Below are 19,743 nucleotides of genomic sequence, written 5' to 3'. Positions count from 1 at the left end.
GCCAACAACGACGTGAAAACAAGAAAGGTGAAAAACATCAATACACAAGACAGACAATACCTCAAATACGGTTCATAGAGAAAAGCATGACGCATGCATTCTTTTAGTTTTTATACATTCACGGGCCATAAGGTCATCAGTGTATGTTGTTTGGCAAGATAGCTAACACTGCTCTGGTACCCAAGACTTTAGTCACAAAGCACAATTTTTAAAGAAAACCAAACACCAGTTGTCAAGAAGTATAACCATTTCTTGCTCAAAGTACACTCCAGTAGTCCTGGCAGACCCAGTTTATAACAGGTAAGTGACATTATAGACCTAACATGATGAAGGGGTTTCAGTGACGAGGCTGTGGCATGACGTGATGACATGAAGCATTCACACCAGCATGGGGAACTGGGTACAATGGAGTATGCTAGTGCCCTCCACCACCTCCCCTTTCAAGCTGACATGGATGCTGCAAGAAAAACCACAGTCACTTGTGACAGCCCACACACATGAATAAGTACAGATTGTTGTTGTGGTATGCTCATGGATCGCAAGTCCAGAGCATTCTCGGAGTCCCAGGCACTGTACCAACATCAAATAAAATACAAACTAGTGTGATGCCTTGCACTTATTACAGGAAGGAATTTCTTTTATTTGAATCCAAACTTAGTGATCTGACAAGGACTGTAAGAAAATTGATTGTATTTCTTATCAGAAAACAAATATCTGATAAATCTAATTGCTATATTTCTGTTAAACCTGCTCCTATCATTCCGACATCCTTATTCTTGTACAGCCAATGTGGCCTGCAATGGATATCATTTGTGTTCATTCGCAATTTTTGGTTTATCGGAAGCAATATTTTGGGAACCCATGGGATTACTGACTACAGATTTTAACGCCTCACTCAGCAATATATCAGCAATATTGTACCAAAATATGACTGGACCAGACAATCCAGGGTTCGATATTGTAAGCAACTATCCACAATGACACACATGACACTTTAAAACATACATTTTTAGTCTCTGTAAGAAGTATTTCTATAAATTTATTTTTATCCACAACACATAATACTTTACGACATCTATCATGTCCAGAGAACATTACTTTCTTGTAACCCGTGAAGAACTGGGGTATAAAAGCTCTTCAGCAACCCTGACCGCCTCCGTGGTCTAGTGGTAGAGCGTCCGCCCGGAGAGCGGAAGGTCCGGGGTTCGATCCCCGGCCGCGTCATACCAAAAGACGTTAAAAGATGGTACTTGTTGTTACCCTGTCTGGCGCACGGCATTAAGGGGCTAAAACAAGGACTGGTCGGCTTGGAGTCAGTATACTGTGTCTGAGTGGGGTATTCATGTTAAACTGCGGTATGGTATCTCAGTGAGCTAGCACTATAAATCGGCATCAGTCCGGACTAGTACAAGCAGCCACACAAACACACACACGTACATGCACGTCGCTATATAAGTGCAATAATCTTGGACGTGACGTTAAACCCCATTTCACCTCACCTTCAGCAACCCATGCTTGCCATAAAAGGCGACTATGCTTTTCGTAAGAGGTGCCTAACCATGATAAGGTGGTCAGGCTTGCTGACTTGGTTGATATATATAATCGAATATCCGAATATGATTGTTGTAAGAGGCAACTAACTAGACTGGGTGGTCAGGCTAGCTGACTTGGTTGATATATAAAATCGATTATCCGAATATGATTGTTGTAAGAGGCAACTAACTAGACTGGGTGGTCAGGCTAGCTGACTTGGTTGATATATATAATCGAATATCCGAATATGATTGTTGTAAGAGGCAACTAACTAGACTGGGTGGTCAGGCTAGCTGACTTGGTTGATATATATAATTGAATATCCGAATATGATTGTTGTAAGAGGCAACTAACTAGACTGGGTGGTCAGGCTAGCTGACTTGGTTGATATATAAAATCGAATATCCGAATATGATTGTTGTAAGAGGCAACTAACTAGACTGGGTGGTCAGGCTAGCTGACTTGGTTGATATATATAATCGAATATCCGAATATGATTGTTGTAAGAGGCAACTAACTAGACTGGGTGGTCAGGCTAGCTGACTTGGTTGATATATATAATTGAATATCCGAATATGATTGTTGTAAGAGGCAACTAACTAGACTGGGTGGTCAGGCTAGCTGACTTGGTTGATATATAAAATCGAATATCCGAATATGATTGTTGTAAGAAGCAACTAACTAGACTGGGTGGTCAGGCTAGCTGACTTGGTTGATATATAAAATCGAATATCCGAATATGATTGTTGTAAGAAGCAACTAACTAGACTGGGTGGTCAGGCTCGCTGAGTTGGTTGAAGCATAAATGCCAATTGTGTGGATAGATGCGCATGATGTCAATCACTGGATTGTCTAGCCCAGATTTGATTATTTATAGACTGACGTCAAATAGCTTGAATAATGCTGAGTGTGGTGTTAAACAAGAATCAAATTAATTCGAACAAGTTTGAGGACAAGGTATTTGTAGCAAGAATTTTCAGGAACAGAGTATATTACCCAAACCAAATATCAAACAGTCTGCCCTTTACAGACCTAGATATTGTAATAAAGGCCATAAGTGTGATATTGAGACATTCCTCTGTGGCATTATGGTAATTAATAACTGCTAGACATTTGTTATTCATTGTGAGCCACCAGAGGTAAGTGGGGTTTTAACTGCCTCAAATTAGTTGATGCTGCCTTACCTCAACCTAGTCCCTCTAGTTACAGTGTTGCATTATGCTGATACCCTGCATATTAATTATACTTAGCTTCGTTACCAAACCTTGACAATCTGTAAAGATCTGGGTCGACTATAGGTCTTCAGCAACCAATGCTTGACACAAATGGCAACTATACTTGTTGTAAGAGGCGACTAACGGCATCGGTAGATCAGGCTCCATGACTTGGTTGATGCATGTCATCGATCCCAATTGTGTTGATTAATGATCATGATGTCAATCACTGTATTATCTGGTTCAGATTGATTATTTACAGACCGCCGTCATATAGCTGGATTATTGTGCAGTGTTACACATCAAACAAACAAACTAACAGAAACCCTGACAGTGACAACAGAATCTTATTTATGTATTTATAGGCACTTCCTCCAGTTATTTGACATGCATGCTGTGAAGAGTTACTTCCCCTTACATTCTCGATGGCATTTTATATTTAGAATGAGTGTATGAGTGACTGTGAATTGCTGCCAGAAAATCTGCATTGTCTCACAAGGTAACATAAAACATATAGCACCATGGCAGGGTTCACAAGTGAGTTGAAAGTTTTATCAACCAATTACACAATCCTGTTGTGTTTTTGATAGTTTTTCACTCATTTTGTTTTTTGATTCATTATCAAATCTAACTCGAAAACATGAACGCGCCCTAAGATTGTAATGCTAGGGGAATTAAACCGCGGAAATGTCTAATTACTGGGCAACAACTAATAACCAGATGACTAGTTGCCAAGCTTGATTTTGCTTACATTAAACATGCACCGGTGGGACCTATTATTTAAAAGTGCAACCTAATATTCATGGCTACATGCACCAAGTGTGTGTAAAAAGATTTCAAATTTGCGTCTGTCCAACCCTTGCTTCTCCACGCAACAATGATCTTTGAACACACTCAATACCTCTAAGCTTCATGTAGCATACAACATCACTAATCCCTGTGTTATGTGTAATTTGTCATGCTTTCTTGGGCTTGACATCATCAAACCATGTGTACTTCAAAATTATGTGCACAAGTTCCTATTACAGCAATACTCATTAATTTATGTCAAATCATGACATGGTCATCAGAGATCTTAGAATTTATATATTTTAGACTAGTCCATGCATCTATCTTTCAACTTTGATAAATTTATGGGACCAGGGTGTAACCTGGTTTTGTCTGGAGCAACAAGATTTTCATGTCAATGAAAGTTAAATCAAGTTCTTACCATCAGACCCTAAGTTGTCATAGTCTATGCTGAATACTACACCTTATCTTTCAAAAGAATGTTTGCTTGCTAACATAACTGGAATAATATTATCTTGAGAAAGACTACACGTAACTTTTTCCTATCATTAAAAGTTTGATTGAGATCTGGTTTCTGCAAAAGAAATCATTGGTTACAATAATGATCAGACATAACCTAGTGACCTAACTTTGTAGAAAATCACAGAATCATATTCCTTCCCTGAAAAATGCACTGTAGCTCACCTGGATATGTATCCAACAGTTTAAATTGTCAACAGTATCAGCCACGTAAAAAAGGTTGCTGTCTGTATTGTTGTTTAAACACTTTCTGCATAAATAATGAGGACAAAAGTACTAACAAATATGAAACAAGTAATTTACTATCCACATTTTAAAATGATATTACCATTTTAGAGCATTGTTGCAAATACTCAAAAGTCAAATAATTTTCTAATGCCATACAATGTTTCCAATTGATTCACAAAAACAGCAAAGTCGTAAAAAATTGAAACAAAATATGTCATCATGAGGAGAACCATCTTCCCAAGGCAAGGGAGTTAACTGACTATAAAAGTCCAGTTTCCACCCTTGCTGAACTAGGCTGGTATTATGGAGTTTTCAGTCAATTGCAGGATTTGCAAAGCATTTGCACCGCCAACTTGTCAACAGATATTTTCTAAAACTTTTTATGTTTTTAATCAAGGTGATCACATGATTTGATGCACTTCGGGATATAAGACTCGTTTTATCACAATATAGATCTTGATTATTGATCAGTTCGTCTTGACTGGGTGCCGCCATTTTGTTGGAAGCAAATGTAAGTGATATGAGAGGTTGAATCTGATTGGTCCATAGGAGAGATAGAAGGGACATAACTCATAATAGCCATTGGTGGCCCTACGATCAAGCCCAGGAATTCCAGCCTTGTTCGGCAAGGGTAGAAACGGGACTTTTAAAGTCAATTAACTCAACTGCCTCGGAACGATGGCAGAGAACCCCCATACATGCCAAGTTCAGCTTCCTCATTCGGCATATTTTAGAGATGAAAACATTGAAAGCATTGAAGATAATTACAGTACATTTTGAGTAGACATGCCTGAGCAGGGAATATAAATAGTGTTTTTATTTCAATATAGCTGCCAAGAAGGCCATAATGAAAATCAGATTCAGACCTCTTGAATAAATCTGGATGTCATCATTGGTGGAAACAAACGTGAAGTTTCAGCTTTATTCCTTTTATGGTTTCTGAGGAGAAGATGTTGAGACGAATTCTTTTGTATTTTCCAATATGGCCACCTGCAGCCATATTTGATTTCCAATCACAATGTTTTGAATAATCTTGGTCCTACACAAGGTGACCATCACCATCACCCAAGTTTCAGGTCTCTTATTCTTAATAAAAGATGTCTACCTGGTGCCCATATTGAAAAATTGATTTTAAGGGAATCTGTCACATTCATCAATTACAATTCAAACTGAAATAACCATGACAACTTTTTAAATTGAAATTTTGAAACACAAAGGCATGACATCAGAGTTAAATTCCTTTTTCACACAACTGTTCACCTCTCCACAATAAGTAAGAAAGTAGTTCATAATTCATAAAAGCATTAACCTTGTTTTTCTTTCCAATCTAATAATGTTATATGATATCTAGTAGGCTGAATCCTACTGGCCGCCACAGTAAATTGATTATCCAGTCATTTTTGTCTCGACATCACAACATGATGATGATGGAGAGATATTTTTACTCGAGGTACATCCACGTTAATTTGATCCTCGGCAAGTGATTATGAGGCCCTCAGTCTCCACTGGATCGCTCAGGTCGAGAATCAATATTGTACGGACAAAACATGCTGAATTCCATCATTAAAAAAAAGAAATAACCCATCCTGTCTATCTGAAGGAAATAAGTTCAAGAGTAATGCAATCAACTGAAATTAGCCAAGATAAAAAAACCAATATACCTTAGGAGACAAGAATCTGTTGTACACAGTTACGGGATATCATGTTACAATGAAACAGCACCATAAACAGATAAACAATCAAATTATTTTCCCCTAACTGGACTTTGGTTGGGCGTATCTGTGCTTGCATGTGTGCACACAAGAATGTATTACAACATCAATGTGATAGGTGCATCATAGAGAAAAGTCATCCCACTACATTAACTCTCTGATTTAACAGAAATGTAATCTGAACTAGATGTACACAACAACTCTAAATCAACAGCAAAATGTACTCAAAAGCCTTCTGAGTGAGTGAGTGAGTGAGTGAGTGAGTGAGTGATGTCATCTGTTTTTCCACGGTGGTCAACCTTATTTTCCACTTCACAGCAGCCTGTAAAAGTATAGTTCAGGGTATCTAGAATCATTGTTGAATCATCACTGTCAGTCATCACTGTCAGTCAACACTGTCAGTCAACACTGTCAGTCATCACTGTCAGTCAGTCAACACTGTCAGTCAACACTGTCAGGCATCACTGTCAGTCAACACTGTCAGTCATCAATGTCAGGCATCACTGTCAGTCATCAATGTCAGGCATCACTGTCAGTCAACACTGTCAGTCATCACTGTCAGTCAGTCAACACTGTCAGTCAACACTGTCAGGCATCACTGTCAGTCAACACTGTCAGTCATCAATGTCAGGCATCACTGTCAGTCATCACTGTCAGTCAGTCATCACTGTCAGTCATCACTATCAGTCATCACTGTCAGTCATCACTGTCAGGCATCACTGTCAGTCATCACTGTCAGTCATCACTGTCAGTCATCACTATCAGTCAACACTGTCAGGCATCACTGTCAGGCATAATTATCACTCTAACTTCTGCCAGCATTTCCCCTTTAAATAAATAAATACAAATATAAGATTTTAAAATGGTTTATGATTAACAATTAAAATTATCAACTGTTCATAATGTCAGAACATTTTTATCACTGTATCAATGATTTTGAATTTTCAGCTTGCTAATATACACTCTTCTGTCCTTATATTCTAAATATATCCAACATGATTGTCTTAAAACATTAATCCCACCTCTCACATTTTGCAGCAATAAAAGAAATTCAGCGTGCATTTCCCAGTGACACCCACATACTATTCAACCATGCCTTAACTGCACAGCCATAAAGTAGGCTGTCAAACTAGTTGTATGCAAGAATGTTATTCAAAGGCAGTACCCTGGGTAGGTGACGGAAACCTTGAAATGTTTTGAATTGTGAAACTGACCTTTGACCTAAATGATCACATGACCAACCCACTCAAATGAACCCATTTCCCTGGCTGACATTGCACTCAGCAGTCAGTACTTTATAAAATGTCAAGGACTCAACCACCCACCCAATCTGGCACCCTTAAGAAGCAACCTTTTGATGATTTTTCTTTTTCTCTTTTTTCTTCTTTTTTTTGGTGGGGGGGGAGCACTTTCCTATGTTCGAAAAAATAACTGAGCTTCTGAACATTTAGAAAAGATTATGCTGATCTCAAACCAAAATATCTGGAGATCAAATGATTGCTCCCTTATCTACATGTGGTTCATACACATCTTGAGCCAGCACATTTAATATCTTTTCAAGGGAAAGATCAGAACGATAGCATCCAAAAGCAGGAAAGGTATGACAGTCTCAATGTGAAGACTGAGGATTGTGAGAATGTGGGAAACACCCACCTGTGCATAAAATGGACTTGTATACCATTGCCAAGGACAGATTCGATTGCCGGAGCCATCATTATTTAAATAGGGGTACATTTTATCATCATCCTTAAATAGGCTGGTGATATCTCTCATGTAAGAAAAAACGACTTGTGGTCGTTCTTAATCATACAATAAAACACTGCAGGGAGAATAAACCACTCGGGGTTGCACCCCTCACGGCTTATACTCCCTGTTGTGTTTTATAGTACGATAAACAACTCGTCATTTATTTCTTAATTCAGTAATATTCCAGCAAGAACCCGGCAGGGGACACAAGAAAAGGGCTTCACACACTGTATCCACGTGAATAGAACCCAGGCATTCTGCATGACAAGCGAATGCTTCAACCACAAGGCTACCCTGTCGCCCCATTCCTTATAAGAAAAAGCAAAGAATCACGTATTCAGGGCTCAAGACAATTTGTATTACCATTCCAAACTTTTGATATTTGAGGGTGAGTGAATGTGAATACCAATGTGGTTACCATGGTTACAATGATTCTAACTATTCTTTCCAACATCCAACAGGATTTCATAGCCCGATCTAAGATTCAAACCCACAACTCTGCAATGTAAACTGCAGCACCTGAGATGACTAGACCACCCATGCCCTTCCATCCAGATGAAGGCTGACATTGAACCGAGCCATTATCAGTCGTGAGAGTGACAATACATCATGCAAAGACCTCACAGAATTCCCAGAATACAACAGAGGAGGCAAGTCTCTGCAGCATGTGTGCAGAATGTGTGCAGAATGTACTACAGGAAGAGAATGGTTCACAGTGTGTGTGTGTGTGTGTGTGTGTGTGTGTGTGTGTGTGTGTGGGTGGGTGGGTGGGTGTGTGTGTGTGTGTGTGTGTGTGTATGTGTGTGTGTGTGTGTCACGCCAGGTAGTGTCTCCATACATAGGTTCCAGAACGATTATGCAGTGAAAACACTACAGCCATGGCACATGACACAGGAATTCTGAGTATTTGACACACAATTTTCTTCCAAAATGCTGTGTATCGTGTATTTTTGTGTGTGATAAATTTGACACAGCCAGTTTTTATCAGTCAGTACTAGTTCTCATAAAAACATCCAGGTAACTAATACAGAAATTGTGTATTTTATCCACAGAATGTTGATGATAGTGAACACGGCTTGCCTTTGTTTCTAAACTCTTCAAGGCAAAAATAAAATCAGTTAAGTTAAGTTCGAAGCCTCACATAGAAGGAATTGCGAAATAGTGAAAATCATTGGTGATGGACATTACATGATGCCATAGAGGTATATCCACACAAACTTGAGTCAATCGAGAAAACTGTTCCACTGTGACAAGTCTGTAAAATAAGCAGGGGTCTTTTTTTAAAAAAAGGACAAACTTTAGGAACATGCAAAAGATCTCACTGTTAAGCAATTCCTCTCTGTCACATTTTCTGTTGACAATATTTTGTAGACTAAAACTCAGGACACTCTAAATTGTGCTCCTGTCTCTCAAAGAAACATGCACCGAGTCATGCTGACCCCAAGTTTTCATAGGCTAGGCGAACCTGTATATCCCACAATGTAAAAGTCACTTTGTGAACCTGGTCCCAAATCACATGAAACTCACCTCATGGAAAAAACATCTCATAAAGCATCACATCATACACATGAAAAGGTATTGCAATGTACAAAGTATCATAATATTTAACATTGTGATATCGGTAATACCATCATACTAGTGTATAAAACACTGATGTAAGGCCTGTTAAAGAAATAATCTTGTTTCTCATGGGGGTTTTCAAACTTGAGTGGGTAGGGAGGTATTTAGAATGTACAACTTCATGGATAACAACATCTGGTTTATTGCATATTGTGATATTTCGATGTAGATTCTTATGTTATCAAGCTGGAGTGAGTGATGGCTCGCTACATGCAATAAACCAGAAGTTGTTATCCATGAAGTTATATGTTCTTATTATTTATTCACCAACTTCTAGAATGTCAAACTAACAGTAGAGTAGGGATGGAGGGAGCATTTTAATTTCTTATTCATTTGGTAGGTAACATATCGATAAATGTTAACCCGATTCACATCTTCCATCTACCAGGTGTCTACCCGGTGACCTCTTCTGGCCTTGACCCTGCATCGCTAGGTATGAAGAGGTGGGCATGAGGCCATGCTGACAATGGCATTTTACCCTGAGCGTCAGAAAAAATAAATTAAAATATCAGAGGTGGGTAATTTTGGGGGCAGGTGGTTCACGAAAAGCAAGAATCAAAAGAAAATAAGGACCACACAATTCTTTCATATCACAGGGATTTATCAAGATCTGCCATGGGCGGATACAGCTTTTTTGAAAAGGGGGGGTGCACAATTAAGATCTATTAATTGTCTTTGGTGGTAATTTATACAGAAATAAAGATTTTTTTTCGAAATAAAAAGGGGGGGTGCACACCCACGCACCCCCCCTCTGTATCCGCCCATGCCTGCTCAGAGAGATAAATTCTGCCCCAAATCTTCAGTAAATGTCAGTAATTAAAAACTGCCGAATTCTTCAGAATTTACAAAAATAATACATTTAAAAATATCCAATTTTGAACAACATCACAAAATGTTCCCAATTTGCCTGCCAAGGGCACTGAGTTTGTAAATCCTACATAAATCTCTGTATTACTATAGTTAATATAAAAAGACAGGTGGTCCTTAACTCCTTTTCAGTGGTATAAATATACCTATACGGTATAAGAACGGTATACTGCAACTGAAGCCGCACTTACCGGGGGGTACAGCAGGAGCCGTGGTCTGGAAGGATCCTCCGGAGAGATGGACAGCTAGTCGGTGTTTCACAGCAGAGTCATAGGGAGGCACTAACACCGAACCACTACTACTGGCACAAGGTGATTCCCGGCTTCCAGCACTCCTACTACTAGACATTATAGTACAGCTGAAAGGGAAAGAAACACGTCTAGTTATTGTTTCACACATCTAGAAGCAGATAGTGGGTATGTGAGTGGGTATGTGGGTGGGTGGGTATGTGGGTGTATGGCTATGGGTGTGGGTGAGTGGGTATGTGGGTAGGTGGGTGGTTTTATGTCAGTTTGATGTGGGAAGTAAGCTTAAAGTGATGAAAGTCTTATATGCATACCACAAGCAAGGGTATGGTGCTAACAAACCTGGAAACACAATCAAGGCAAACCAGGATTCAAACTCATGATTATAGGTTTCTGGCAGGCCTCAAGGAAGCAACTCCACATAGCCATTTTGTAGGTCCACATGTCCCAAGCAGTCATATTGTTGTTTAAGGCCGCACTCGGCAACATTCCAGCAATATGACCGTGGTCGAGTCTGGACCAGACAATCCAGTGATTGACATCATGACAATCGATCCATATTGGGATATGATGACATGCATCAACCAAGTCAGCTAGCCTGACCACCTGATCCTGTTAGTCGCTAATGACAAGCATACTTGCCTTTTACGGCAAGCATGGGTTGCTGAAGACCTAGTCTACCCCGGATCTTCATGGGTCAACTTCTGATAGGGATAGACATTAAGCAGTATGAAATATCTCAGTGTCTCACAAAGGTTGAGTAGTTTTAGTCATAACAGATTCAGTCACATTGACAAAATATAATTCATTAATAAAAGAAATAATCCAAACACTGAACAAACATTAGGATGACGTCACATACAAACAGCTAAAATGATGAAGAAACAGTCAAGCTAATGTATTAATAAAAATTCTCTTGTTGCGCCTTTGTGAGGAGTAAATAAAAGCATGGGAGCAAGAGATTGAGAATTATCTTATGTTTTAAAATGAAACGTGCTGCACACCTGGTATACATGGCGTTAATTTATTAAGTGTAATTTTCAAGACTCCTTGAAGTCCAGCATTCATATAAGACATATAATAATTATGGCAAGGGTACATTTTGCATGGCTTGACATGATGCCAAGACACGAGCTGATATCTGCATACCGTTCCCTGGCTTGCTCTGACAAGCTCCGAGAACCAGCATGGTGAAAGGGAGGTAATTCTCCCAGTCCAGACAACTCATTGCTACCCATCTAGAGTTTGTACAGAAATATTGTTTTATTGTTATTTTTTGTTCAAATAGTTCTCATTTTATTTGTTACTTATTAAAATCAAGCTATTGTTGGCTTTTCATACATCAGACTTAACCTCAACAGTAAGGGGACATATTCCATCATGTCAATTTTTAGGCATTGAAACTAACAACAGCTTGACAATGTTCATGTCAATTGTGGAGCAAATGTGCGTGCGTGCGTGCGTGCGTGCGTGCGTGCGTGCGCATGTGCTAGTCTAGTCTGATGCCGATTTATAGTGCTTGCTCACTTAGATACCATGCCGCAGTTTTTTGCCCCACTCAGACACAGTATACTGACTCCGAGCTGACCAGTCCTTGTTTTAGCCCCTTAATGCTGAGCACCAGACAGGGTAACAACAAGTACCATCTTTTAAGGTCTTTTTGTATGACGCAGCCGGGGATCGAATCCAGGACGTTCCACTCTCCAGACGGACGCTCCACCACTAGACCACAAGGCGGTCCTGTCTTAGCAGCCACTGGTATGACAAAGTCAAACTTGTCTCTTGCAAACTAGTACTACTACTACAGATTTGGCAATCTACTTTTAAGTTTCATTGTTATGTTTTATAGAGTGTGTGCTGAAATCAGATTGTTAAACATATGTTGTTAAACGGAATCCAAAGTCCATCAATCCCAAATTTGAAAAAATATGCCACTTGCCTGAGCGAAAGGAATAGCACATTCAATAGTATGATTGAACAATATTTATCAATACAACTTCATTTTTTTCCTCATTCGGCTAACCAGGCAAGTTCACTTACCACGGAAGCATGAGACATCATCCATTGTTTCATGACGTAATTCATTGCAACTCATAACCATGGGAGGTTGCGTACACACAGAGATTTAGACTTTTGCATTTTACAGTGTCCATAAACATCATGTAATAAGACTTGTGGGTGTTAGTTAGGAGATAAACATGTTTATCAATGTACAGCATTGCGTGTTCGGTTCCAAATTCAATTTAACGCTGTGAAATCAACAGGTTACCTTGCTCTACATTGAAAACACAGTATGTTTATCATTAGTTTATCTCCATTTTACCAAGATTGAATAAAACACAAATTCTTTGGTGGAAGCAAATACATTGAGTGAAGCGGCATAGGTTGAGTCCAGTGTTTTGAGTTGGTTGTTGATCAGAAAATATGGAATCATGGACAAAAGCTTTTAAACAAAATATGGCGCTCAATATGCTCAAGCAGTTTGTTTGGACTGTAATACTTCACTCAAACTCATGACAGGCACTGAAAGCATGGCAACTTCGTTAGCTAACATGAGGTGGGCACCTTTAAAGAAAACTAAGCAAGCCTTGCAAATTTAGGTTTTGTTCTACACCTCACGTCACTATTATGACGTCATATCGCTCATTGCTCCACAAAAGATATGATGTCACAGTAGTCTATAGAGAAGCACCAGATTCCAAGTTCAGTGTTGTCTTCAAAACCTGAAATTCTCTTTGTAGATTTTTGTTGTGTTTTCTGATCAAAATGTATTGCCACACATCCTTTGAATATTGTGGTAGCCGCAACTTTGCATTTTGTAGCCTATAATTGTACATATTACTTCAATATGTCTACTGACAATGTAAAAGAAGTACTATTCAAAAACATTAGCTTCCACAGTGATGTGGCCCTCAAATCATCTTTTTCAATCAGAGGGGGTTTATTGTGATTTGCTACCCCTGACTGACCAATCAAAATTGAGTGTTTTTCAAATTCATGGTAGAATAAGTATTTGATGCTCAGTAAATTTAACATCTGAAAATTACAAATGAAACCGCCGGATGTCGAATACTAAAGAAACCCAACAAATCCGAAAACACACATAATCTCCTAACTACATCTACCAATGAGTCTGAATGTCATCTTGTTGGTCTTGCAAAGACTCAGTCAAAGTCAGAGAAAAATATCATAACTCACTGGTTAAGTTTGAAGTTTCTGCTTTGTATATGAAGTAAATATGTCCACTGTATATCAGAGATCTGCCGAGTTAGACATTTTGAATATGTCATTATCATAAGCTTACTTCACTGTAGACAAATTAAAAAGTTAATGCTTAAGGGGTTTTCATTCATAGAATGATCTTTTAAGACATCAACAATAAGTTGGTTTGGTTTGTTTGTTTAACGCCGCGCTCAGCAATATTCCAGCTATATGAGGGTGGTTTGTAAATAATGGAGTCTGGACCAGACAATCCAGTGATTGACATCATGAGCATCTATCCATGCAATTGGGATGCAATGACATGCATCAACCAAGTCAGCTAGCCTGACCACCCGATCCCGTTAGTCACCTCTTACGACAGGCATAGTCGCCTTTTACGGCAAGCATGGGTTGCTGAAGACCTATTCCACCCCGGATCTTCATGGGTCTCAACAATATATTAATGGTTTCAGAGGAGAGTTTGGTATGAAGGTTGTATTGAGAAGAATAATTGCTGTTGCTTTGGACATGCTGTAGATCCAAATCAGTTGTAGATAGAGCATGCAGCAAGTAACCTGGCAGCTGTAATTGGATGATATTGTGTATGAGATGCATATGTTTTTTAAAAGTACATTCACCCAGTAATTAAAACTGACCATGTTTTCCTACATTTCCTACATTTAGTCACACAGGTGATATGTGGTACAGAAAACTGGGATTGGTGTGTTTAGCTTCATGTACTGGGAAAAGGAGCTGGCTGAGTTGTGATTTTATTGCAGCTTTAAGTGAGTGAGTGAGTGAGTGAATGAGTGAGTATAGTTTTAAGCCGCTTTTAGCAATATTCCAGCAATATCACAGCGGGGGACACCAGAAATGGGCTTCACACATTGTGAAATTTCTTAAAAAACATCTTCTCCAAAGAAGTCAATGGGAAAACATTTGGTTGTGTGTGACTTATTATATGTGGATGGTGTGGCTTCTGAAACAACTGCCTGGAATCCCAAACAAGATTGGTGTGAGTCAATTGAGTGAGTGAGTGAGTGAGTGAGTGACTGAGTGACTGAGTGAGTGAGTTGGGTTTAACGCCGCTTTTAACAGTATTACAGTTATATCGCGGTGTGTCAGCTTAATGTGGGAGGAAAGCCCGAAGTGATGCAGGTCTCAGACGTTTACCACTTCAGTGAAACCCACGAGCACAAACCTAGAAACATAATCGGGGCGAATCAGGATTCGAACCCACAATCATAGGTTTCTGGCGCGTCTGAAGGGATGCAACTCTGCACAGCGAATCGCGGCGCCTTAGACGACTGGGCCATGCCCCTGTGAGTCAATTGAAGCCCTCCTTGGTTTTCTGCCTGCTCAAGTATAATGAATATTTATCAATCCAGCCGTAAATGATAACCCCCAATTACACAATGACAATGTGTTTGCTTCACACAAGCCACGATTCAATTACTATGTCTCAGCCTAGAGCCAAATGAGCACCAGACCTCTCATTTCTTCCTTAATGCCTGAAGCATTTATTCAGTTTAATGTCGCTATACATAAACAATTTTTCCAGTCATCAAATTTGCTTTATAACTTGGTTTACAGATCAAACGAAATATTCAGCAAATGTCTTCTTTCATCCCAGTGAACCTGTTCAGAAAATATTGCAGTAATAAAAGAACTATGGGCCAACCAATGTAGTAAGGGAAGTAACTCTTTTTTGATTTGTCATAATGTTTCTTCCATAAAACTTATTACTTACTAAGCATTTCAGTTCATGTGTCGTGCACGTGTGAACAGATTACTAATATGAATATAACATGACAATACATTAATCTGTAGGTAAAGTGACAACAAAACATGACTGGAGACATCTTATATGCTGAAAATGCGACGGTCTCATGCATGAGCGACTCTCGCAAACTCATCCAACATCCCTGCCCGACCTGTACCTTCAAAGACAACAATGACAAACGACATGTACCACGATGTACACGAGCTCTCAGTGTTAATGACACTGCACATGATGTAGGGGTGATATAACGAGTGAACGAGTGAGTGAGCGAGCGATGTACAATGCTTTTAACAGTATTCCAGCCATATATCAGTGGTCAGACACCAGAAATTGGCTTCAAACACTAGTCCTTTCCAAACTACTCAATAGTTAAGGTATCCTAACGACTAGTAGAAATTTGCCTAGGTTTTGCTATATGTTATCATTATAAGGACTCATAATTGGGCTATTTACTCGAAGGTTTCTATTCTAGTTTGGTTAATTCAATTTTAATTGGCTACGCAATATTTTTTAACTCATGTATTCATCACTATTTGCTTTTCCCGAAATGAGTAAACATTTTAAGACTTAAAAAAAATGAAATAATATTTTCGTTTAAGAAAAAGTCCTCTTTCAACTGTATTTCAGTACATCAAGTAGGCCAGTGCCCTGTATACTGCAGGATAGGATTCCTGTATTAATGTTGTGATACATGTATTTGGATTGCGTTGACAAGTAATTGCAAAATCCCCACCATGTTTAAAAATGTTCTGCTCAGCAACTCGGACTATGCCAAGTTAGGAGCTCATGAAAAGTGTTTCACCCACATTTTCAAAAATAGGCCTTGGAAACATCGTCTTCCATTTTGTGATTGTTTTTGACTAACGCTGGTGTGTCGTTTTTACTAACGTCTGACAAAATAGCATTTACCAATCAGTCAGAGATTGGACGCAATGAAAAAACATAATGAAAAACTGAATTCCACATTTTGATGGGCTTCATATTTTGCTACATTAACTGTCATGTAAGTAAACAACATAATTTTCTTTGTTGTTTGCTGAACCGATTTCTTCCCCGGTGATTGGAACCCACCCTTTTCTCCCCAACATGGCTCGTTAACAGGAAGTCACATGTCTGGAATTCATTTCAAGCTCGTGACAGCGACATATTTTAGATCAGTAAAGTGAGTGGACTTGTTATCTCGTAGCATACTCTGCAGCAGAGTATATAACAGTTCTAAATATAGGTTTGACTCGGAAAGAGATTAGCTCGTAATTGTGTTTTAAAATTAGATCTGTTGTACGCATGCTGAAAAAGCTTCATTGGGTAATGACGTGTGCTGTTTTCATACATTTGAGTTTTTTATTTAATGTATGTGTTTCTGATCGCAAGTTAATCGATAGTAATTGGGAGTATTTAAAACAAAATGTGCAGCTTCTCTGCAGCTCTGGTGTACCCATATTCCCAGCCTTCTGTGTGAAAAGCCAACGCTGTAACCACTGGACTACTCACTGCCCCAATCAGCTGAGGTTGAGCTGTCTATGGTGTGTGTATGTCAGCTTGGTAAGCTGGTACAGGTCTAGTCAACCCTGATGACCAACTACAGGCCAACTGAACAAACACTTCCACTAAAACATATCTCCTCAGTAAAAGTTCAACACTGTTTTCTTTTATTCAATCTTGTTTTGGCAAAATATTCACCAAATATAAGTAAACATTATTTTTGGACAGTTTTCTTGCCATTTCTAAGCAGAACTATTAGATGGGTACAAAGTTACAAGGAACATAATAGATATAACAAAAACTCAATCTACCCTTTATATTTAAATGTCAAGGAGATGTGTTTCACATCAGCTGATGAATTTATCAATATGCCATGAACAAGGAAGCCTATCCATCAATCTCAAAGTTTACAGTCATAATAAAAAAAACATCCATTATTTGGATTCAGGAATGTTGCTTTCAAAGAGGAATGAAAACACAATGTGACTAAAATAAGCTTGGTCCTTACACTTCTATGATCTATCAAACATATCAAGACAAGTCAGCTTTAAGAATTACCTACATGAATTCACATATCAGTAAGGCTGGTGAGCACATCCAACGTCATGCCAACTCCGGGAACAAGAAAGACAGTCTATATCAATCTACAAATACTTCCTCAATTTCATCAGGAAACGCAACTTCAATGGCCCTAGATGACTCTTGGATAAAAATAATTTCTTGTTTTACAGATCAGTTTAATGTGAATTTTGCAAAAATATAACAAAAACATATATAGGAACACTGCATTACCATAAAAGGTTGTTTCTATAACACTTGTACAACACCAAACCCACATGCAACTGACTTGACACATTAACCCTGCTGCCACATAGACAGCTAAGTTCTTCAGACAAATGTTCGATGGACCATCACCATGGTACATATCCTTCTACCCTCCCTGTGAGATTTACTTCACAATTAGCCATGAGAAGGAGTGAGTTGGGTACAATGTCACAGCAGGGTTAAAAATTAAAATTTATATTTTCACTAGTCCACAAAAACTTATCTGCTATAGTCAGTCTCCTAGACCCTAAAAACTATATGTAGAAAAGGAGTCCAACTCAAGTTAAAAATGATTTGGCAAGTCTAGATTATCTCAGCTCTGGGAAGGCTCCTGAAATTAAGGATTGTTCTGGGATCCATATGAATTTTACATTATATTTTGTAGTTATATATTTTTAGATTAGATAACTATATTTCTGGGACTTAATGTTAGTCTAGATCTGCTACAGAGTTGACATCTACCTGAGAGTAAACATGTCACTAGTCCTTCCTGAATATTATTGTCTCTACTAGCAGACCAGGCAGTGTCTGAGCCATATACTGGCAACCTATGTAACTCCCCGAGAAAGAAGACTGATGTCCCTGGGACACGCAACCTCCCTACTTCCTTGACCTACTGATGAAATATCTGCTGCTGACATTATGATATAACCATAAAAAGACACAATATATTGCATGTGTTCTCATCCGTAATTTGTTATGAATGGACCTATGTATTTTTGAGAACTTAGTGGTCCACCATTTTGTTGGATGTTGCTATGGTCACAACGCATGCGTAATAGACATATTATAATACAGGAAGCTGGTCAAGAATAGTTTCAGGTGTAGAATCTTTATACCCATTACCTAAACTTCAACCCTGTCTGACAACAGTCTGACCACCTGCTGATCCCCATTGTGGTCAGCCAGGGGTGGGGCGGTGGGGCGGTAGGGCGGTGGGGGGATTCTGGGAAAGAATCTCGGTCCAAGCAACCTATCCTTGTTGTAAGAAGCGACTAAGTGTATTAGGTGGTTAGACTTGGTTGACAGCATGTCATCGTATCTCAATGCTCATGACATTAATCATTGGATAGTCTGACCCTGACTTAATTATTTACATCATATTGCTAAATATTACTGTTAGTGTTAAACAAATGAATATAATACCAGGTATTTGCTACTAGATCATAACAGTACTTGGGGAAAAAATCTTAGTAACCGAAAATGTTATCATTCAAAGTTGTGTTTGCTTATATCTCATACAATTGTCAGTTACCACAGGTTTTGGACAATATCCTCAATCTCTGCATCCAAAATGACAACTTTCACTTCAACAAGATGTTGACTGTTCACTACAAAACGTCATTTACCATTAGCCTGACATTATTTCAACTGCCACAGAACTTTAGAAGGAGACATTACCATATTCACCTTATTAAGCACCCTGCTCCAATAAGCGCCCTTTGACCAGCTCCAAGGTATCTAATCTGTTAGTAATCTTTATAAGCTCTCCTAATTAGGACTGAAAACATGACAATCCATATTTTCTTGTGAAAACAGGTATTACAGAATTGGTTTTTAAAAAAAACAGCAGCAAAGAAGGGGCCTTTAATTGCCAAGAAACTATTATGGTTGTTGTTGTTGGTTTGTTGTTTTACACCGCACTCAGCAATATTCCAGCTGTATGACGGCGGTCTGTAAATAATCGAGTCTGGACCAGACAATCCAGTGATTGATATCATGAGCATCGATTCACGCAATTGAGTAACTATTATGGAAACAGTTATAGTTTCATCTAGGGCTGGCTATCAATATCGATAGCAATGATCAATACTCATTAACGTAATATCGAACAATTATCGATAAATATCGGAAAGGTATCTTCAGCAAATATGCATAAAAGCCCAAGAGAAATCAACATATTTCACACTAGTGGGGAGTGATGACATATTTATGCATAGATTAATCTGTGGAAATAAAAGATATAACAAAAACAGTTA

At 38.8% G+C, this 19,743-nt stretch overlaps 1 protein-coding gene across 1 annotated transcript in view; it reads right to left on the bottom strand.

The window, feature by feature from the left end:
* LOC139454136 (ataxin-1-like) overlaps window positions 1-19,743 on the bottom strand; it is a 114,379-nt gene that overhangs the window by 88,550 nt on the left and 6,086 nt on the right. The window contains exon 2 of the mRNA XM_071235661.1: window positions 10,420-10,586. Coding sequence (XP_071091762.1) covers window positions 10,420-10,576 — 157 coding nt within the window. The 5' untranslated portion in view covers window positions 10,577-10,586. The remainder of the gene's footprint in view (window positions 1-10,419; window positions 10,587-19,743) is intronic.

The sequence above is a fragment of the Haliotis cracherodii genome, unplaced genomic scaffold (assembly GCF_022045235.1).
Source record: "Haliotis cracherodii isolate W230 unplaced genomic scaffold, xgHalCrac1.p SCAF_10, whole genome shotgun sequence".
Classification (NCBI taxonomy): Eukaryota; Metazoa; Mollusca; class Gastropoda; order Lepetellida; family Haliotidae; genus Haliotis; species Haliotis cracherodii.
The sequence above is the reverse complement of the archived record's forward strand: the minus strand, read 5'-3'. Positions and strand labels throughout refer to the sequence as shown.